Source organism: Ambystoma mexicanum, chromosome 3q (assembly GCF_040938575.1).
Source record: "Ambystoma mexicanum isolate Mex_15411 chromosome 3q, UKY_AmexF1_1, whole genome shotgun sequence".
Classification (NCBI taxonomy): Eukaryota; Metazoa; Chordata; class Amphibia; order Caudata; family Ambystomatidae; genus Ambystoma; species Ambystoma mexicanum.
In genome coordinates, this window is record NC_090926.1 from 494,224,473 (window position 1) to 494,247,758 (window position 23,286).

A 23,286-nucleotide genomic window follows, 5' to 3' on the forward strand; every position below is an offset into this window, starting at 1 on the left:
ACAAACAAGGGGGCACACACTCTCCAGGGCTATCCAAGCTGTCCCAAAACATTTGGATGTGGGCTCTCAACACAAGATGTTTGTTGTCTCAACACATTCCAGGGGAACTCGGTCTTCTGGCAGACATGTTCAGATTTCCCACTGCCCGCAGAATACGAATGGCGTCTGCACGAAGACATTGTCTCCGTCTTTGCAGAATGGGGCTTCCCAGAGATCAACCTTTTCAAAACTCTGCCCAATGCCTAGACTACGCCTCCAGGTACCCCCAGAACTGCTCCAAGGGGAACGGACTCTGGATAACATGGTCATGGAAATTTGTCTATGCTAACCCCCCTCCGCCTCCCTTAATCAACAAGATGCACCAGGAACCAGTCACCATGATATTGGTGGCCCCCATGTGGGCTCGCCAACCCTGGTTTGCTCATCAAATGGAAATGTCCCTCTCCCCACCAGTAGAACTACCCTGCCTGTACAACATGTTTTCTCAGGAAAGGGGGTTGGTGGGGGAGGGGGAGACCCTACACCCATGCCCACGAACTCTGAACTTAGCAGCATGGCTCCTGAGGTCATAGTTTGGACACCTACAGCTCCCTCTGAGATGCATGGACATACTTGGGCAAGCTTGGGAACCTAACACTTGCTATTCCAGTAAATGGAAACTCTTTGTCATCTGGTGTAATACCAAGGGCGTCAATCCCATTGATTGCTCACCCACATACATTGTGCTGTACCTAAACTATTTGTTACACGCAGGACTGGTATTCAATTCCCTAAAGATTCACCTTGCTGCTCTCAGCCTACACCACGCCACAACAAAGTGTCATGGTGGAAAATACCAGTTAAGGCCTTTATGGAAGGCATTAAGAGAATCCATCCCCCCAATTTCTCACCCAGCTCCTGGATGGGATCTAAATGTGGTTTTAACCAGACTCGTGGGATCTCCCTTTGAGCCAATGCATAAAGCAAGTCTAAAAGACCTTACAAGACGCCTTCCTAGTGGCTATCACTTCTATTAGAAGGGTTAGCAAACTACAGGCCCTTTCTGTTCTAGACCCTTTTGTTAGTCCACAGGGATAAGGTAGTTCTGCGCACTCATCCCAGGTTTGCGCCTAAATTAATCTCGAAGTTCCATGTGAACCAATCGATCGAACTGCCCACTTTCTTCTAGAATCCCTCTAGCATTGCCGAAAGAAGCCTACACACTAGATGTGCGCAGGGCAGTCAAGTTCTACTTGGAAAGAATGAAACCACTGAGGAAAACAAACCCATTTTTAGTTTCAGTGGCAGCTGGCAGAGAAGGGGAATCATGTCTCCAAATTGGCTATCTCAAGGTGGATTGTCAAATGCATCGCACTGTTCTACTCTTGCTAAGAGAAAACTGCCATTCAAGCCTAGAGCACACTCTAAGAGGCAACCTGGAATTATGTACACACCTTTACAAAATACTATTGCCTAGACACTCATTCTAGATCTGACTCTCAGGTGGGACGAGCAGTATTAAGACATCTTTTCTCTAATGTTCCTTCTCATAACCCACCACCAACTCCAGATACTGCTAACTAGTCTATGCACAGCATGTGATTCTAAGCAGATTAACAAGCATCAGAAGACATGCATTACTCACTGTAATAGCATTTCTGATGATTCTATCTGCTTGGATTCACATGCGCCATCCCTTCCACCCCGCTCGGGGTGGAAGGAACATAGACTTCTTTCTACTTTCTCGTCATGTACTTGCTCACAATATCCTTGGGCTCCCTCATGGCAGAAAAAATACAATCGGAGGGACCTCGACGTGTGAGGAATTTTGGGTAAACTACACATCACGATAGTTACAGACACGCCTATGCCGATGTCCCCTTTCGGTCCCTGAAAGACGAGATGCAATACTCCGCGGTCACCACTGGATGTTGGACCATATGCACAGCATGTTAATCTAAGCAGATACAATCAGAAATGCTATTACGGTGAGTAATGCATGTCATAAACACACATTTCAATACCAAACCGATACGTTTCTGAGTAAATTCAGCTCCCCTTAAATGGGAGAAAAATGCCATTTCAGTTACTTTGAATGGGAGTAAAAGGCACAGGTTAATGGAATAGATCACAAATACTTTCTTAGGCAGTGCAAATAGTTTCAGTTCACTAGAGGACTCGCTTCAGTTCAATAGGCCTAGTCCTAGACCAAAGTCAATGGGCTAGTGTCTTGGATTAAACAGTGAAGTCTTTGCCAATGTTCTTAGTAGTTTGTACGAAAAAGAATCATATGTTCGGTCACAAGCTGATTAGGCCTACAAGTTGGGAAAGGTCCACAAACTTTCACCGCCAGAGGTAAGTTCTCTCAATCGGGTTGGCACAGTGCCTTAATATGAAGAAAAAGATGCATCTAAAGACGTTGGTTCCTGCAGATCTCGCTATTCCTGAGCCTCCGTCGTGGGGACTGGTCAAACAAGCTGGTAAATGGATTCTTTGGTTCGAGTAGCTGTCTTCAAGCACACAAGCTGGTTTCCTTCCCCCTGGTTAAACCTAACCAGCTCCGAGAATGGTATCCAGGTGGCTTACGAGTTGATTGGTTGTACCAACTCAAAGGAAGAAGTCGTCCTTGAAGGGGCTTCTCTGTCGAGATGAACTTGGCAATTCGGACCTGCAGCAGGGCTTCACCGGGCAAACCAATGGTCCAGGAGTTGCAGCAGCTGTCCTCTTCCAGCTCATCTTCGGTTCTTTCGTTCCAGTGGTCGACTCTGCTTTCCAGTACTAGAGACTCTACTTTTAAACAGTTTTCTCCCTTTCATGCCAGCCTAGCTATCACTCACCCAGCAGGGTGGCTGTCCTTGCTGGACAGTCAGCCAGCCAATCGCGCCAGAGTGCATTTGGGTCTCCTAGGAGACTAAGCACAGGAAGTTTCGGGCACCTCCCTCACTTCCTTCCCACCCCAGGCACTTGGACACCAGAGGCAGTCTTCAGTCCTGAAGCCTGTGAAAGGCCTACAAAGGGACCAAACCTGGTTTGGTGCGCAGAGACAAACTCTAGAAGGACCTTTACAAAAAGAAACGGTGAAAAACAGTGAAAAAAACAAGACCAGGACCTGTTTAAACAAAGGGGCTTAAGGCGACATCTTAAAAAACATGGCTCCTGCGATTTATTTATTTTATCTACTGGTGTTCGCGGTCGGGAAAAATCATGGTAGCTAGTTGTAAAACCACTGCCACCAGCCATTTCGATAAGAAAGGATCGCATTTGACTGCTACATGAGTTTCTAGATACAGGGGATACTAGCTAATCCCTCCAGCAGTCTATAGGAAGATGGTGTGTGCTGGGTCTAGGAATTTAAAGACTAGTAAAGTCAATCTAACCATACATTCTCAGTAGTTTATCCCAGAGAAGGCATTTAAAGTTGCTGCCCTGAAGGTGCTGTGTAACACGCATGAAAAGATTATCTCTATGGAGTTACCTTAAAACTCCATAATCAAAGCACAAGAGTTAAATACGCATCAAAATACTTGGCTCCCACTCTTTCCAGGTGAAGTCAAGCCCTCAAAATCCAGCAAAGTTGCTGGGGCTCTCTAAGGTGAAGGGAATGGGCACATTTATGAGAATTCTCCCTAACATAGCAATTCCGGTTGAAGCTGTATTCCGTGTCCCTGCATCTTCGTCAAGCCAACACAGATGCCATGCTGGCAGCCGTTAACCAGAGGCTTTGGTGGGAAATTGCCATTTCCTCCCAGAGCTTCCCGTGAAGAGCCAATATCGATTCAAGGCGGGCTTGGCAGAGGCCAAGAAAGTGGCACAAGACGTCATGGAGTCCACTGTGGCCCACATTGACACCACTGGCCGGGCCATCTGCATTGCCACAGACCTGAGAAGAACAGCCTGGCTCCATGCTACTAAATACAACCCAGATGTCCAGGAACGCATTTTAACCCTTCCGTTTCGAAGGGGGTGACCTCATCCACTCCACCACAGACGAGGAGCTGGACAAAAAGAAATATTGCTCACAAACGACAAGTCCTTATCCATGCTTGCAAAGACCATGCCTAAACCGTACACCCAGTCACAGCAGCACTCGGACAAGGGGTGTACATATGGAGGGTGCCGCAACTTCAAAGATCAGAGGTCCAGGCAACCTGACCGTTTGCCAATCCGAACATGGGTGCAAACAAACAGTGGGAGCCAGGGGAGACAAGGGGGAGTAAGGGCATTTTCCAAACCCCCTTCGCTGCAACAACCTCGGAGGGAAAGTAGGCATGACATGCCCCTCTGGGTCCATGTGTCTCCAGTGGGGGGCAGGCTTGCTCTCCATGCACCATTCTGACACCAGAATTCTGCGTACCTCGCGGTAGTATCCACTGGGTCCTGCCTACCCTTCCCAGCCCAGCCTCTCCTCCCTCTTCACCTCCACTCCCACAGGTTGGGACAGCAACTCTTTTAGCAGAGATCCCGTCGCTCGTCAAGAGCCAGGCAGTGGAGGAAGTCCCAGCCTCCCAGAGAGGCTTAGGATTCTACTCCAGGATTTTCGCCATTCAGAAAGAATCAGGCGGGCCTGACAGTTGTGCTGGACCTTTGTATCCTCAACCTCTCCCTACCTCTACAAAAAATTCAAGACGGTTACGCCAGCTTTAATAGCAGAGACATTGTGCAGGGGAGACCGGATGTGCTCCCTGGATCTGAAGGACGCGTACTAGCATGTCCCGATCTAGCAGCCTCATTGTTCTTGTCTACGATTCAGGATCATGGGTTACCATTTCCAATACCAGGTGCTTCCCTTTGCCCTCAACTCTCCCCCATGGTCTTTACCAGACTGAATACTGTGGCGGTCCTCATTGCCACCACATCTATCCGTACCTCAACACGTAGCCCTTATGAACACACTTCACGATCTGGGCTTTTCGCTCAATCTCAAGTCTCAGCTGCAGCCTACGCAGACTGACCTTGGGAGTCATCTGGGTCACCGTCTCAGATTTTCCCTCGGCCAACAAGCTCACGGCCATAAAGAAGGCCACTGTGCATTTCAGGGGGGTGTAGGGGCAGGGGTTACCACCCTGGACAACCACTTCGTCCATGGCACCTGGACCAGGCAGGAGTACCACGTCAATTGGCTGAAACTGAAGGCGATCTGGTTAGTGCTCGGAGCCTTCCTTCCGGTTATCAAGGGCAAGGTTGCCCTCATTCAAACAACTCTACCAGCATGTTCTGTCAACAAGCAGGGGGGGCCAAGTCTCCTCCACTGTACAGACTGGCGGTCAGCATGTGGGAATGGGCCCTGGAAAACATCTACCTTACGGCCGTCCACTGCCCAGGGGAATCCAACCTGGAGGCGGACATGATCACCAGGCTGGTAGTTGACAATTACAAGTGGCAGCTAAACGACCTCGTACTGCAGTAGATGTTCAGCAGAGGGGGACTCCCCCAGGTGGACCTCTTTGCCTCCTGGGACAACAGGAAGTGTCAACAGTTTGCATCCTTGCAGGGCTAGGGCCCCGGCTCCCTTGGCGATGCTTTTCAGATTCAGTGGAATGGCATGGTCGCATACACCTTCCCGCCCACACCACTGATGAACAAGGTTGCAAGATCAAGGAGTCTCGCCATCTCAGCGTCAATCTGATAGCTCCATGGTGGCCAGCCAGACCATGGTTCTCGGAGCTGCACAGCCTCTCGGATAGACCTCCCATTCGTCTTCCGACAGGCCCTACACATTTGGCGCAGCAAGGGGGAGGGTCATTCACCCTGCACCACAGAAACTAGCCCTCACAGCGTGGTTCCTGAGCAGGCCACGCTAGGACACCTCAGGCTAATCTAGAGATCATACAGGGCACTAGGAGCAAAGCTACTAGTGTCCCGTATAAGGGCAAGTGGACCAGGTTCTGCCACTGAGCAGACTCCAAGGATATCAACTCCCTTGCATGTACATGGGACAACTTCTCTTTGTCGCACCTCGCCCACTCGCGTGTGCAGGTATACACTTGTTGCACACACTTGGCAGACATTGGGTCCTACAGAAACTCGGAAGAGGTGTTCTCCTCTTCCAACCCGATTGTCAAACATCTGACGGGACTTGCCAGACTCTACCCGCCCATCAAGAGGCCACACCTGTGTGGGATTTCAATATAGTGATGGGTGCCCTGACGTACAAACCATTTGAGCCAATGGCATCCGCGAACATCAGGCTGGTCACCATGAAGATTGCCTTGCTAGTCTGCCTCACCTCGGCTTGCAGGATAAGTGAAATCAATGCACTGGTCTCTGAGCCCTATACTACGGTTCAGAGATAAGGTAGTCCTGCGGACACAACACATCCAGCGTTCCTTCCTAATGTGCCTTCCGCATTCCATCTGAACAAAGAAATAGTGCTGCCTATGTGTTTTGCTGAGCCCACGGAAGAGGCTCCGTTCTGCACTGCCGGGATGTCAGGCGTGCCCTGAAATTCTACTTGGACAGGATCCAGGGCTTCCTCAAGTTGGATGCACTTTTTGTCACCTTTGGCAGAGCAAGACCGGGATATCGGGCCTGCAAGGCCTCCATAGCCCGTTGGATGGTCTCAGCCATCAAGGAAGTGTTTAAGGGACAGCATAAGCCACTGTCGCCCAATTTGCATGCCCACACGGTCAGAGCCAAGGCAACGGCCATCGCATTCTAGCGGCATGTCCCCTGGCAGGTCACATTGGCCACCCCTTCGGCTTTCTGCATGCACTACTGTTTGGATGCCGGATCTAAATCGGATGAGGCTTTCGTACAGGTGGTTTTAAGAAACCTATTTGCTTAAGGAGTGTCTCCTCTTCACCCTAGGGCTACATTCAGATTTAATCGCCCATGCAGTATGGAGGAAAGGGGACGGGACGTAAGAGTAATCAGTTACTCACCATACTGACTAATGTACTCTTAGTTCTTAGTCCCCTCTCTTCCTTACGTCCCACCACCGCCCCTAATAAAACTGTTGTCATTAGGCAATGTTAATCTATTGTTGACCCAGTCTATGGGAAATTAGGTGTGGCACCGGAGGGCAGAGACAGCGCTGCGCATGCTCCCAGCACAGCACATCCGCGCCTCTAAATTTAAAGGGGAAGGTTTTTTCTGGGGAAAAGTTCAATCTCCTGTTCCTTGGAAGGGACACCCATGCAGTATGGAGGCAAGGGGACTAAGAATACATTAGACACTATGGTGAGTAACTTTTTAATTTATGGTTGTAAATGAACCATATTTTAAGTCCACATTTAGGAATTCCTAATGGTATACACAATGAGGTAGATGGTGTAATGCATGTAAATTGTGTAATCCAACGTTGAAGCAATTTAATATATAGCGGTAGTTACTGCTGGGCTTAGGTTATCTCCAGGAATGATACCCTTACTGTGCTTAATCGGTAACTGCATAGCATGCCATAACTAACCTTGAATTGCAGCACTTTCTAATGTGGAATGACAGCCACTCTAGCACTTGCAGCTTTCAATTTGTACTTCCACATTTTGTTTAGCTCCAACAAATGATTCCTATTTTTTTCAGAATCGTTTGCAACTGAAAGCCAGGAGAGAGAGCAAGCTGTTCATGCTGAGGTGTCATTGCTGAAAAAAAGGTTACTACAGGAAGAGCAAGGCAACCAGATGCTGCAGCAGAAACAGGACAAACTACTCTTTGCCCTAAAGCAAGCCGAGGTAATCGCGTGGATGACTTGCATTGATTGCCTGGAATTTGGCTATTTGAGCTAGAAACCTCAATATGTTTGTACATGGGAGCCACATTGCCTGTATTGAACAATTCATATGCTTTTTACATTTAGAAAAAATAATTCCCCTGCATACTTTTACGTCCCATCCCCTTTCCTCCATACTGTAAGTGCGTCCCTTCAAGGGACAGGAGACAACCTTTTTCACCAGAAGAAACCTCCCCCTTTAAATTTAGAGGCACGCACGGGTGCGGCCCAGGGAGCATGCGCATCCCTGACTACGCCCTCTGGCACGACACCTCAGTCTCCTTTTCTGCGTTGCCTGGAGCAGGCCGAATTCACCAGCGATCCTGGGTTTGGCTTCCTCCATGTAATTCCACGCGCGGATACTTTGTCTTTTTGTCTTTTCTATCATTCAGGTACTCGGTCCTCAGGCGTCACGCTCCTCCCCGGCACATGTCGCCTTCTACTGGGTTCAGCAGGTGTCCATCCTGCAACAGGCTCTTCCCAACTTCAGAACCCCATGCCCTCTGCCTACGTTGCCTTGGCCCAGACCACAGTTGGCAATCCTGTTCGGCGTGTGACTCGCTGTCCTCGAAGGTGCTGAAGAACAGACTACCCAGGTGTACGGAGCTCTTCCAGAGGTCGCCAGAGGATCTCCAGAACTTGGTGAAGCATCAAACAATGCCCAAGATAGGGCTGATATTCTCAATCGCACCCCGCAAGGCAGACTCCTTCCCAGGGACTCTCCCGCGTGGGAGGGACCGATCAGGTCCTTCTACTAGCACATGCACCAAGGCTGCTTCAGCTACCGGCCTTCGGGTTGAGGGATCTCCCGGGCACAGTGATGAGGGACCAAAAGGTTCTTTTACCGGGTCTACACCCGAGGGGCTCCGCCCTTTTACCGGCACCATGGCCGAGGGGCTACGCCCTAATACCGGCAATACATCTGAGGGGGCGCCTAAACGCAGCTCTACCGACCGCTGGGTTGAGGGTCATATCTACCGGGCCTAGGCCAGAGGAGCAGGGTAGACCTCGTGATCCACATGCAAGAGTCTTGGACGAGGCCGGGCCCAGCGGGCTGAGCACCACGTCACAGGCAGGTGGCAGGCAGCTCTACAAAATGGCCCCCCTGCATGAAAGAGGCACCCGTCCGACGCCATTCCAGGAATTCAATGAAGACCGAGTGTCAAGGTGGGACTAGCCTCAACCAGGTATGTGGCCTACAGTCTACCCTTCTACAATCTACCCCTCAGTTGTGCAGGGCAGCTTTCCCTGGCGTCCATATGGACAGGGTACGCAGTGGCTCCCCGCTACCCCGTCTGCACCTCCTGCCACCTCTTTGGCCAGTGAGGTTCTCATCGAGCGGTTCCTTGGCCTCATGAAGTCACCTCAGATGGGGGTTTTCAAAGACTCCACCAGGTAAGTCCTCCCTGCAATGCTAGAGGCACTACAGATGCCTCTGCCGACACCACAGGTCCCAGCGCAGCCACCTCCTACGGCTCCACATGGGGCTCCACCACCGCCTCGTCAGCCTCCGGCCGCGGGCTCTGTACCCCAGCCTCTGGCTCCATTTGCTACTCCTCCCCCACAAGAGCCTCCAGATCCGCAGGATACGGATGAGGAGGATCTGGACACGCCATCCTCAACCAGGGCCTTCCACGAACGTCTTGCTGGTCTGGTGGAGTACCTGGGCCTCCCCCCAACCTGAGGTCGAGCAGCTGGAAGAGAGCTTTCTGGCTGAAGTCCTCACGCAACGCCCCTCTGCCAAATCGTGGATTCCTATGCAGACCGATGTAGTCTCCCTGGCCAAGAAGGGCTGGCTCAAACCCCACTCGGCCCAGCCGGTAAATCGACGCCTGGACGGCAAGTACAGGCAGGTGGAGAGGGATACACTCTTGCTTTTGGCACATCTTCAGCCACACTTTGGTGATTGCTGCAGCATCACTATGCTCCAAGCTCCAGTCGTCCTCTGCAGCGCTGCTAGGCAAGGAGAAGATCTAGGAGGAATATGGCAAGAAACTATTGTCCAACACCTCTTTACATCTACGTCAGGCCAATGCCGATGCCATGCTGGCTGCAGCCAACCAGAGGAGATGGCGGGAAATAGCAGACCTCCTTCTGGAACTCCCCACCCAGAGCCAATCGCGCTTTAAGGCGGGGCTAGCTGAAGCCAAGCTGGTGGCGCATGACCTCCTGGGATCCAGTGGTTCATATAGATACCTCAGCCGTGCCTTCCGTATTGCCACAGACATAAGAACAGCATGGCTCCGGGCAACAAAATCCAACCCGGATGCCCAGGAGCGCATTCTAGATCTACCGTTCGAGGGGTAGGAGTGATTCTTCCACTTCTCTACGGACAAGGAGCTGGACAAAAGAAAAACAGCTCCCAAACGGCCGAGGTCTTTATCCATCCTTACAAAGACCACGCCCAAATCGTGCACTCAATCCCAGCAGCACTCAGAAGGGGGTCGTACCTATGGAGGGTTATGTGGCTTCCAGGAACGCGGATACAGGCAGCCGGACAGCTTGCCGGCACAAGCAACAAAAGGGGTGGGGGGGGGCTTAAGGGCTTTTTCCAGTCCCCCTCAGTGACAGCCTCTAAGGGAAAGAAAGCATGACGCGCCCCTTCGGGTCCACTTGTCTCCGGTGGGGAGGCAGGCTTGCTCTCCATACACATTTCTGGCGCCAGAATTTCTCGGACCCCTGGATCATCACCATAGTATCCACGGGGTACCGCCTTCCTATCCCAGCCTCTCCTCCCTCCTCCCCTCCGCTCCCACAGGTTGGGGGTTTTTCGGCTGCCCTCCTCGCTCGAGTGCTGGGGAGCCACCCTGGACGGCCTCTCGGTTGACGGCACCTGGACTCGACAGGAGCAGGAATACCACATAAAATGGTTGGAGCTGAACGCCATCTGGCTAGCGCTCGGGGCATTCCTACTGCTTCTCGGGGCAAGGTTGTCTTCATCCAGACGGACAACTCTACCAGCATGTACTATGTCAACAAGCGGTAAGGTACCAGGTCCCCTCCTCTGTGTAGACTGGCGATCGGCATGTGCGAGTGGGCCCTGGAGAACATTTACCTCGCAGCAGTCCACCTCCTGGGGAATCCATCCTGGAAGCCGACAGCTCAGCAGGCTGGGAGCAGACCATTACGAGTGGAAGGTATACAACCTCGTTATTAAGGAGATCTTCAACAGGTGGATCACCCCCACGTTCATCTCTTTGCCACCGGCACAACAAGAAGTGTCCCCAGTGCGCATCCTGGCAAGGTCGCGGCCCCGGTCTACGCCTTTCCGCCCTATCCCCTGATCCACAGGTTAATTTGCTAAATCAAGGAGTCTTTCCGACTCATTATTCTGATAGCTCCATGGTGGCCGGCCAGGCCATGGTTTTCGGAGCTACTCAGCCTCTCAGAGGTGCCCCTGATTCACCTTCAGACAGGCCCAGCACATTTTCTGGCACAGCAGGCGGGCAGAGTCATCCACCCTGCCCCAGGGAAATGAGCCATCGGTGTGGAACCTGAGCAGGTAACACTTCAGCACCTTAGCCTATCACAGGCCAATCTGGAGATCATACAGGGCGCCAGGAGCAAAGCCACCAGGACGCAGTACAAAAGCAAATGGACCAGATTCTGCCACTGGGCAGACTCAAAGGGTATCGACGTGCTCTCCTTTTCGGCATACCTCGCTCATTCAGGTGTGCAGGTGGACACCTGCCGCACATACCTTGCAGCCATTGGGGCGTACAGGAACTCGGAGGAGGGAATTTTCCTCCTCTTCCAACCCTATCATCAAACATCTGTGTCTCGCTATGCTCTACCCGCCTGTCAAGAGACCACACTCTGTGTGGGATCTTAACTTAGTCTTGGGTGCCCTGGCGCACAAACCATTCGAGCCAATGGCGTCCGTGGACATCAGGCTGGCCACCATCAAGACTGCCTTACTAGTCGGCCTTACCTCGGCTCGTAGAGTCAGCGAGATCCAGGCGCTGCTCGCCTCAAACGTATACCTCCTTTCACAAGGACAAGGTAGTCATGTGGGCACACCTGGCATTTCTGCCTAAGGTTCCGTCTGCGTTCCACTTGAACGAGGAAATGGTCCTTCCGACGTGGTTTGTTTTTCTTTTTTTTTTCGTCCTTGGGAATCAAAAAAGAGTGCTGCACTGCCTGGGTGGCAGGCGTGCCCTGAAATTCTACTTGGACAGGACCAAGGGCTTCCGCAAATCAGACACCCTGTTTGTCACTTTCGGAGGCTCAATACCAGGCTATCATGCCTCTAAGGCTTCCATATCCCACTTGATGGTCTCTGCCATCAGAGGGGATCGAGGGCCAGCAGAAGCCGGTTCCGGCCAACATACATGCCCACGCAGTCAGGGCCAAGGCAACGGCCATTGCATTTCAGCGCCATGTCTCTTGGCAAGTCATAAGCAGGGCGGCCACTTGGGCCTCTCCCCCGGCTTTCTGTAAGGATGCCGGCTCTAGATCAGATGCGCCCTTCGGACAGGCGGTTCTCAGGAACCTCTTTGCTTAAGGAGGGTCTCCTCTCCACCCTGGGGCTACATTCAGTTGTAATCGCCGGTTACCAGTCATTTGGTCGAAAACCAAATGGTCGAATGACCATTTGATCAAAGTAAAATGGTCGGAAAAAAAAGGTCGCATTTATTTTTTATTTTATGGGGGGTTCCCCCCAACCCCACCTTTTTCTTTATTAAAAATATTTTCTAAGCAACCAAAATTAAAGAAAATATATAAATAACTAAAAAAAATTCGACTTTTGTTTTCCGACCATTTTGATTTGATCAAATGGTCATTCGACCAGACACCGTAATCGCCCATACAGTTTGGAGAAAAGGGGACTATGGACTAGGAGTATGTTAGTCACTATGGTGAGTAATTGGACTTTTCTGCAGTTTTTTACAATCCATACTTCCTCACCAATTCAGGCTTACCATAGTATCGTGCCACCCAAACTCCCCGTCCCATCCATACATTTCAAATCCTGTGTGCCACACTAACCTTGCAAGAAGATCTGGATGAGCCTATTAACTCTAATCACCCTAGAATTGCAGTCCTGGTCCTTACTGATACCTGTATTTCCCTGAAGAATAACCATGGCTGGTCGCTGCACAGACTGTGCAACCTTCTCACTAGCACTAGTAAGCCCTGCCACTCTTCCACATCTGGCTTTTTTACAACTCCTCTGAGCACATAGTTCATCTCTATTGGCTCCTACCCATCTTGCATGTCTCACCATACTCTCCCTGTGCTCTTCCAGCCCGCTCCGCTCTTCTGCCAGTCTGTACTCCTTACCCACTGAAGTCTCTTACGTTTATCGCAAACTAATTTCAGCCCTTGACCCTGTCAAATCCAAAAGCTATGTAAATGTTAACTAAGCAGACAGCCCTATGAGTGGGATCCATGCCAGAAAGTTCTTGATATCAGGTTTGTGGAGGGGACTTAGGTGGACCTCACTTCCATTGCAAACAGGAAGTGCAGGTGGGTTCTGCGCCAGGGAATTTCCCCAGCATGGATCTCTAGGGGATTCTGACAGTCGAGTGGGATTTAGAACCAGTGGAATAACAAGGATCAGCGGACATTAAGAGCAGTTTGAAGTAGACAAAGCTTGGCAGGTCCATGATTATCTTCATCACTGTGGAATTGGCTCGGAGAACGTGGTTCCTGGAGTTGCTGGACATGGCCACCTGCCTTGCAACTTCTACAGAGGGCCAACATATAAATTTCGTTTTTCAAGAGCCCCCAATAGGAATGCTTTCACAATCCTAACGGTCAAGCAATGTGTGGCATCCTGGTTCTCTCCACTTATTTTATGTTGTTGGGTACTTTCCTTTGGCAAAGGATCCCCATGTAGCCGTTGGTGGTTAGGGATTTTAAAATGTACTGCTGTATTTTGAATACTGTGTTAATTAATTGAACTGATGTAATTATGGGGCACTTTGTTAGTGTTTTTGTGATGCTGGAAATGCATCGGAGTGACAGGGCCTCCGCATCCTTGTCCTTTACTGCTTTTTATCGTGTTTTGTCGTGTTTCCGTGCAGGGGTTCATGTGGGACTCCTGGCAGTGTAGCTTTTTTGGTTTCGGTGTACAGACCCATGGGATACCCTTATGGCACCCATTGGTGGGGCTACAACCCTCTGCCCCTACTGTATGTTTTTGGGCACCTGTGTGTGGCACCCACCGAGCAGGGTATGGGCTGGTGGCAGCTTCATGTTGAATTTCACAGATGCTCCGAGTATCCTCCATTTTGGGATACCCAGGCTCTGCCATTGGAATCAGTTGATTCCTGATAGGAAACAAGATGGCCCCCGTAGCCTCTTGCTCTCTATTGCCTGTTACCTTGTTTTCCCAAAGTCATGGGAAGCCCTGACTGTCCCTTCCACCTGACCGGCTGTTGGGTGGAAGTTCCATACATGGTGTTGTGAAGTCCAGGCCAGACTGGCTGGTTCCTTATTAGTGAGATGTATGTTGTGGGTACACCCTGTGGGTGGGACTTGGGTGGATGGAGTGTGACACAAATACGCATTCTGTGTTGTGGGTGTCTAGTATCTATTGTTTGACACAATGACTGAGATGGCCCTGCCCGAAACTGGTTTGAATGCAGTGTGGAGTGTTGAATGGATGGGTACTTGTCCCAATACACAACCTGTTGTGAGTGTCTGGAGAGGAGTGAATGGCCTGAATGCACTATGCCCCTGATTAGATGCCTGCCTGCATGAATGCCCTTCTGACCGATTGGTTGCCTGAAAGTGACCCAGCAGAATGAATTGGAGATCAACTAGTATATCTGGGGGCCTCTCGCTGCTAGAATTCTTGTTCAGAAGCTGAAGAGAAACTGGAGTTGAAACTGAAGCTTAACCTTGAAGCCCTGCTGGACGAGAAGAATTGCTGTTGCTCTCCTTCACAATCTGAAAGCAGCTGTGTCCAAGGACTGACCCTGAGAGGGCCTGGTAAGGCGCCCTCTTCCCGAGCTACGAGAGACCACCGTGCACCAGCTGATCTTTGCCAAAGCTCCCTGGTAGACCTACGCCAGACAGCCGACCGGAGACAGGGACCGCCGCGGAATCCCAAAGAGAAGCGCCCGGACTGTTGTCCACCACTGTCGACGACCGCTGTCGCCGTCTGGAGCCGCCGTTCTCCTGTTTGCCTAAGAACTTGTGATTCAAGGACGCTCTTGTCTGCATCGTTGCCCACTTGATCCCACTGCAGAAGGCCAGACCGTTGACGTGCCGAGGAGTATCCGCCACCCAAAGACCACAGACGCTGACTACTCCACACCCTTTTTGGGCCACAGTTCTTCATACCCTTTGCGGTCCAGACCTATCGTCATCGAGGTGCCCTGCACGCCTCTTCCTTGCTGGACGTTTATGCTTCCCCGTCGACGAGCACTGCTAGGATAGAAGCTGTCACTTCACTGCCGTAGTTCACCCTGTTCTCCGTTGGACGTTCTTAGAGGGGATTGGGTCCTCCGACGTATTCCATATCTGACAGGTAATGTCCACAGCTGTGCTGCTTCGGAAAATCTTTGGCGCCTGCGTCTGATGTCGAATCGCCGTCCCCGAGGACCTCCTCCGACGGCCGACGTCACCCGATATGATAAGTAGGACGCACGACGCCCATAGCCTCAGTTCCGTTTTTTCCACGAACGTGTTCGCTTCGTGAATCTCGGTACGCCTCGACTCTTTGGAGTTTGCTGTTTTCAATTCTCGGTTCGTTGAACCTGTTCGGTTTTTTGTGAAGACCTGTTCGTGGCGATGTCTACTTCGTCTTCAACCCATCGTCGGGGCTTCAAGAAATGCGGGGACTGTGGGTCCAAGATGTCGGTCACGGACTCGCATGACGCCTGCCTCTGGTGGCTCGGGGATGCCCACGATACGGATGACTATCGACTGCCAGTCGCTCACGGCAAAGGCCTTGCGGGAACACAAGAAGCTGTCGGTAGGCCGGATGTCTAAGCCCCGGAAGTCTAGGTCTGCGGGGCTTTCGACTGATGACTCAAGGGGCGACTCTACGCATCATCGTCTGAGTCCAGTGGGTCTCCTTCCAGGAGTCGGTCTCACCACTCCTTCACCTCTTCGAGGCATTCCCAGAAGCGCCGGCATCGGTCACCTTCCCCGTCCTCTTCCGAGGACTCCGCCCGTCGGGTCGCTTATCCCTCCATGCAAGCGACACCGGAGGAATGGGCTTCCTTCAGGAAGCAGATGCTAGCGATTCTTGAATCGCAGGCCAACGGTCCATCTGCACCTCCGAGTGGGGTCGGTCGGCACCGGTCGAGAGACACTGCTCGTACGCCTTCGGGCGCGGGTGGCCGGCACGGCTCGCGGGAGAGGTCCCACTCAGACAAGGGTAGCCGTTCGCACCGTACTCGAGACCGCGTGATCCTGTGACGTCTTCAAAGAAAACGTTGATGCCTGTGACGCCGAGGTCGTCTACGATTTCTCTCAAGGCTCCGCCTCCGAGGGGGTTGTCGGCGCCTCGGTCACCGAGACACGCTCGGAGCTCCTGCTTCGAGGCCTGTGTCGACGCCGCCTATGTTGGCGGCGCTGCAGCTGACGTCGACTCTGACTTTGCTCGACGTCGACGCCTTTTCTGTCGGCGCCGACTCGTTCGGCGCCCTCAATGCCTTTCGAGGCGGTGGTGTCGGAGGGGCCCCGTGGCACGGGTTTAGCCCCTAGGAAGGCTCTGACTAAGGCCAGGCACTGCTTTGGTCCCCAGGGGTCTTCCTCTCCCCGCCTGGAGTACATTTCAGAGGGTGATGAAGGCTCTGATGGCTTGCTTCAGGTTGCGGTTCCAGATGAGCTTATCTCGGGCCATAGCCAGTTTGATGACCTGAGGCAGTCGCTGCATGATGCCAGTGGACTGGACACCTCTCCAGAGGTGTTTTGTAGGCCGGAGCCTGGCACTCATGCCGATTTCTTCATATCGGCGCCTTATGTCTCGGGTCACGGAGTACTTGGGTTGGTCTGCTCCCCCAGGGGAATTCATTCAGTATGATCTCACGGACATCCTTGATCTTGGTCCCCCCCCCCCACTCTGACCCGGTTTTGCCGTTTTATATGGCTCTGCAGAGAAGGGTGGCGGCAGCTTGGACTGCTCCGGAGAGTCTCCCGGCAGTGGGCAAGTCTTTGTCGCGAAAATGCCATCCAGCCAGTAGCGACCCCTGCTACTTGTCTAGGCACCCCACTCCGGAGAGTTTGGTGGTGCAGGCAGCTACGGCCCTGGCAAAGCAGGCATCGTATCCTACCACCCCTCCGGATAGGGACGACAAACGTTTTGACGGCTGGGCGAAGAAAGTGTTTTCTTCAGGGGGGTATGGCGCTTCGGACGGCCAACTCCATATGTGCCTTGTCTAGTTTCACACACACTCTGTGGAACTGTTTCATTAGTGGCTGAACATATTCCCGAAGGGGACGAACGGTATGGTTTCCTTGCTATGGTTCAGGATGGCAAGGATGCCATGTGTGAGGCCGTTCAGTCGGGTTTGGACTTGGCGGATTGTGTCAGCCGGTCCATGGCGGCGAGCACCGTAATGCGCAGGTTTGCGTGGTTGCGGAAGTCTGGGTTCGCTCCTGATGTGCAGTCCCGGCTCCTCAACATGCCCTTTGACGGTGAACACCTTTTTGGCAGCAAGGCTGACGAGAGCCTTGAGAGGTTGCAGACCTCCAAAGCTGCAGCAAAGTCGTTGGGCGCTGCAGTTCGCCAACCTCCGCCTTTTCGTCCTAAGGGACAGCAATGGAGGGGAGGTTCCTTTCGCTATTACTCGTAAAGCGAGGGGAGCTAGCAGTCAAAGAGGCCATCGTAAGAGTGCCAGAGGTGGAAACAAAGGTACTCGAGGTGCCAAGGCCGCTCGGGCAGTTGCCTCTTTGCCCTCAGGCAACGCTGCAGCCGCTACCACTCAGTCATGAGGCCAGGTCCCATGGTTTGCCGGTTGGGGGAAGGCTGGCGCAGCATCTTGTAGAGTGGCAAGCCATTACTTCGGATGTGTGGGCTCTGGAGATCATAACCCACGGCTACTGTCTTCCTTTTCGGCAGAGGCCTCGCAACAATCCACCAGGGAACCTCTCTTTGAAGAGTCCGGATCCGCTCCTTGCGCAGGAAATTCAAGCCCTGCTGGAGAAAGGCGCCATAGAACTGGTGCATGTAGCGTAGAGGAACAAGGGATGGTATTCCCCTTATTTTTTGAGTTCGAAGAGACGGAGGATTTAGACCCATCATGGACTTGCGCGGTTTGAACAAACTCCTCAGGAAGGACAAGTTCAAGATGGTGACTCTTTCTCAAGTCCTCCAGGCCCTTCAACTTAAGGACTGGTTGGTGTCTCTTGACCTCAAGGATGCTTACTTCCATGTGCCGATACATCCCAGGCACAAGAAGTACCTGAGGTTCGCGGTTGGCGACTCGCACTTTCAGTTTCGGGTCCTGCCGTTCGGATTGACCTCCGCCCCGAGGGTCTTCACCAAGTTCGTGGTGGTGGCAGCGCATCTCAGGAAAGGGGGATTCACGTCCACCCCTACCTGGACGATTGATCAGGGGGAGCTCTCCCAAACAAGTCCTGGATCATCTGTCCGTCACCTGCCACTCCCTTCACAGGCTAGGCTTCTCCCTCAATTTAAAAAAGTCCCATTTGACACCAACGCAGCGGCTCCAGTACATCAGAGCAGTGCTCGACACGACCCTGGGGCAGTGTTTTCCTCCCGAGGTGAGGGCTCTTCACATACAGCAGATGGTGAACAAGTTTCAATTTGCCCAGGATCTCCCAGCGTCCGAGTTCTTGAGACTGCTCGGCCTCATGGCATACTGCATTCATCTGGTGCCAGAGGCTCGTCTGCGGATGAGAGCTTTGCAGTGGGCACTCAAGCTCCAGTGGTCTCAGTCCTCCGGCAGGCTGTCGGAACCTGGTCAAGTGCCGCCCTCGGTAGCCGAGGACCTTCTGTGGTGGGCCGTCGAAGGCAATCTGGTGAAGGGGGGGGGGGGCCATTTTGGCTGCCCTGGCCGGAGGTGACGATTGTACGGGACGCATCCCTCACGGGATGGGGAGCTCATGCCCACGAGTTGACAGTGGTCGTTGGTCTCCGTCGGAGTCCAGACTCCATATCAATCTATTGGAGCTGAGGGCCGTCAGGCTAGCCCTGAAGGCTTTTCTGCCGACTGCGTGGAAAGTGTCCTGATTCTAACGCACAACAAGGTGGCCATGCACTACCTCAAAAAAAGGGGGGGGGGGGGGGCAGGGTCCCTTCCGCTGCGCAGGGAGGCGATGCAGCTCGAGTTCTGGGCCATCCAGCAGGAAGTTTCGATCTCGGCTGTTCATCTGGCCAGAGATGACAACGTGACGGCGGACGCTCTGAGCAGGCAGAGCGCGATCTCTCACGAGTGGGAGCTGGCTCAGGAGATTCTCCTGGAGATCTTTGCCCTTTGGGGGACCCCTCATGTGGATCTCTTCACCTCCAGTGTCAACCGGAAGTGCGAAAGGTTGTGCTCGCAGGAATTTCCTCCAAAAGGAGCCTTAGGAGATTCGTTCGTGGTGGAGTGGTCATTCCCACTGCTGTACCCGTTTCCTCCAGTCCCCGTCATCCCGCAAGTACTGCAGAGGTTTCGTTCCCAGATGATCCTCAGTGCTCTGGCGTGGGCCCGGAGGACGTGGTACCCGGACCTTCTCGACTTGTCCATCTGCCCTCCAAGTCGTCTTCCCTACCGAGACGATCTGCTCTCACGGGAGGGGGGGGGGTCGGGTTCTCCATCCAGAGGTCAGATCCCTCAACCTTCACGCTTGGCTTCTGAAAGGTTGAGGTATAAGGATTGGGACCTCCCTGAAGACGTGATGGAGGTGTTGCTCTCGGCCAGGCGGCCGGCAACAAAGTCTCTGTACCGTTGCCGTAAGTTCTGCGACTGGTGCAGAGTTAAGAATGTGGATCCTTTTTGAATGTGACATTCCCATGGTTCTGTCTTTTTTGCTTGCTTTGGCCCACAGGGGCTTGCAAGTGGGGACCATTAAAGGTTACCTGGCGGCGCTGTCCATATTTAAGCGCTCGTCTGAAGAGTGTTCCTATTTTAAAATTCCTTTAATTTTGCAGTTTTTGAAAGGGCTCACTAATGTGTTCCCTCCGTCACCTTTTCTGGTGTCCAGTTGGGATTTGAACCTTGTTCATAAGTTTCTTATGGGTGCTCCGTTTGAGCCTTTACATTCTTGCCCTTTGAGGCTGTTAACTCAAACTGTTTTTGGTTGTGGTTACTTCCGCTCGCAGAGTGAGTGAGTTACAGGCACTTTCAGTTAAGCCACCCTTCATTGTGTTTCATAAGGACAGGGTTGTCCTTAGAGTTCGTCCTTTTCTTCCGAAGGTGGTTTCGGAATTTCATTTCAGCCAGAAGGTGGTTCTTCCGGCGTTCTATCCTCCTCCACATCCTGGTAAGGAAGAGAGGCTCTATAGGCTTGATCCTAGGAGAGCATTGAGCTTTTATATTTCACGCATGTCCCGGGTCAGAGTGGACGATCAACTTTTCATTGGTTACGCTGGAAAGCATTTGGGACAAGCTGTGACGAAACAGACTTTGTCTCGTTGGATTATTTTAGCTATCTCCGAGTGTTACCGCTTGGCGGGTAAGGATCCTCCGGCTGGCTTGCGGGCCCATTCTACCAGGGGAGTGGCTGCGTCTACTGCCCTGCAGAGCGGAGTTCCTATTCATCACATCTGTGATGCAGCCACCTGGGCTTCAGTACATACTTTTGTACGTCACTACTCCCTCGATTCCATCAGATGCAGGATCTGGCCTTTGGCAAGGCAGTCCTCTATTCCGCAATTTGATTGGGCATATTACATTTGTGTTCTGAATTCTTTCCCACCTCCTTTCTTTGGGAGTCTGTCATAGATATGGAATACGTCGGAGGACCCAGTCCCCTCGAAGAACAAGTTACTTTCTTACCTGGTAACGTTCTTTCGATGGGATGGTCCGACGACGTATTCCATATCGCTCCCTCCCTGCCTTCCCCGCTGCAGAATTTCTTTTGCGATTGCATCTTGTGTTCCGCAAGGCCTTGTGTGTCTGACTGGCAGAAAACTGGTGGCACACGTTCTGGGAAAAACTATAACGGAGGCTATGGGCGTCGTGCGTCCTACTTATCACATCGGGTGCCGTCGGAGGAGGTCCTCGGGGACGGCGCTTGGACGTCATCGACGCAGACGCCAAAGATTTTCCGAAGCAGCACAGCTGTGGACATTACCTGTCATAGATATGGAATACGTCGTCGGACCATCCCATCGAAAGAACGTTTCCAGGTAAGCAAGTAACTTGTTCGACCCGTGACTCCTGCCATAAAAGGGAGGGCACTCGAGAAGGGCCGTCTATTCCCCGATGACGAACGCTACAATTCCCGGTACATTGAGGCTGTAGAACTATTGTAGAGGGAAATGCGACTTGTAGAACAATATATGGACTGGGCTTGTGATGCATCTTTGCTTTACAGGTTGAGGGTTAGGGGGATCTCCACACAGAGCTGTGCTTAACGGTAGAGGCCAGTATTCTGCCTATTTCAACCATCTTGCTTTCCTTCCTATGTCTGTTGCTGGTTTCCTTGTTATTGATCTTTGTGATATTTTGACAGTATAGTTGATGCACTTTAATGAGATCTGATAATAATTGTGGTACCACTTTAGAACTGTACAGATATACCATTATTGATTTCCTGAGCACAAAGTGAGTTAATGTGATGGTGTACATAACCTTGAATATTAATTATATAAAGACTGTTTTAACTAAGTGTGTGGACATTCTTTTGTGGGGGCTTGGGGACTACACTGTACTTAGGAACCAGCCTGCATCACATCCTGAGAAGCTAGTCCTTGATTGCTCGACTACGTTACCAATAATAGAGAATCTTGGCTGGGGTCCTCTGCTCTCTATACAGTAGAGGAGAGGCACAGAAGTACCAACCCCCCCCTCCAGTCTTTACAGTATTGTGCACACACCCACCTACTACCTCACCCCTCCACCTGAGTTGAGCCTTGCTGCTCTGACAACGCTACCCACATACATTAAATTTGTCAGGTGTGTCAGCCTCCGCTCCTCTGGCCCCCACACCAGAGTTTGCTGTTCTCACATACCCCACAAAGGGTGGTACAAAATAAATGCCTTCATGAGTTAGTGTTGCAGTGCCAGCCTATTGGCTCATCAGTGGCTTCGTCCTGAGCTGCCCTTATTATGAAATAAGATATCACCCTGCAGTAGCAGTCCTCCAGTACAAGGTGTGGCCTTGCAGCGCCAGTTTCTTGATTTATGCCACGAGGGTCGACTGCCACTATTTTGTTGGAAGTTCAATTCCTGATGGTTTGGGGGAGGGGAGGGGGGGATTCTGAGGTAGTCAACAATGTGGTGGTCCTTTCTTAATTTAGACAAGGTTGTCCAGCTGTCCATTCTCAGGAAGACTCTCGCTAGAATGCAGAAATGCCAATTTGCTGCACCCATATCTAGATGCCAAGTTAGTTGCCTCTGTACCAGAGACCCCTGGACCTCCATCAGAACAAAGGCACAAGTACAGGAACCCAGGGATTTCGGGAGCTGCCAAGGTGGACCCTGAGTGAATGGGTGTGCAGGGTTGAGTAGACCTACCCATTACTAACCCCCTCTCCTTCAGGTATATTGGGCGTAACCCCCCTTACCCTACTTGTCACGTGCCTACTTGTCACGTGCCTGACTGATGGGTGAAGTTCTGGTCAAAGATCCTACCCTGGCCTTTCCTCCAAGGTGCTTATGTTGTGAGAGGGTCTCCCAAGAACGTTATTTTCCTTGTTTTTCTAGTTTGAAACGTAACTGCCTGTTGGCTTTACCAGTACTTGTTCATACTGTCTTGGCCCCTTTCCGCCATACTGCATGGGCGTCCCTCGCTAGGGACGGGAGACGCAACCTTTTCTCACCAGGAACGTCTTCCCCCCCCCCCCCTTAAATTTAGAGCCGCGTGGGGGCTCATATCGCTGCCCACCGACGCCACTCAGTCCCCTTTTCCGCATTGACTGGACGATTTCACCAGCGCTCCTGGGTTTGGCTTCGCCCATGTAATGCCACAAGTTTTTCCCCGGATACTTTCTGCTGTCTTTCTTTATCAGTTACTCGGTCCTCTGGCGCCATGCTCCTTCCCGGTGCTTGTCGTCTTCAGCCGGTGTCCAGCCTGCGAGGGGCTCTTCCCTACATCAGATCCCCATGCTCTTTACCTCCACTGGCTTGGCCACAACCATGGATGGGAGGGTTGCTCCGCATGTGACGTACTTTTTTCACGTGCCATGGAGAACAGACTAGCTAGGTGGAGGGAGCTCCTCCAGAGGACTTGAAGGACTTCCTCAGACCTAAGTCAAGGCGGAAGGGAGGGCCGCTCTTTTCCAGCGCATCCCGCAAGGGCGACTCCTTCCCAAGGAAACACCCAGTCAGGAGGAACCTCTCTGGTTCTCACACCAGCAGGGGTAATGAGTGTGATTAATCTACCACCTGCCAGGCTGAGGGGGGGGGGTGGTGGGGTCTGGAGATCCTTCCGGAGACAGTGCTGAGGGACAGCAAGGTTCTTCTACCGGGTGTACACCCGAGGGGCTATGCCCTTGTACCAACAACATGGCCGAGGGGGGGCACCTG

The 23,286-nt window shown here is 52.2% G+C and overlaps 1 protein-coding gene across 3 annotated transcripts in view; it reads left to right on the forward strand.

The window, feature by feature from the left end:
• Positions 1-23,286, forward strand: part of HMMR (hyaluronan mediated motility receptor) — a 630,884-nt gene that overhangs the window by 293,619 nt on the left and 313,979 nt on the right. For all 3 annotated transcript variants that reach the window (XM_069654282.1, XM_069654284.1, XM_069654283.1), the window contains exon 14: positions 7,501-7,649. In XM_069654282.1, the coding sequence (XP_069510383.1) occupies positions 7,501-7,649 (149 nt within the window). The remainder of the gene's footprint in view (positions 1-7,500; positions 7,650-23,286) is intronic.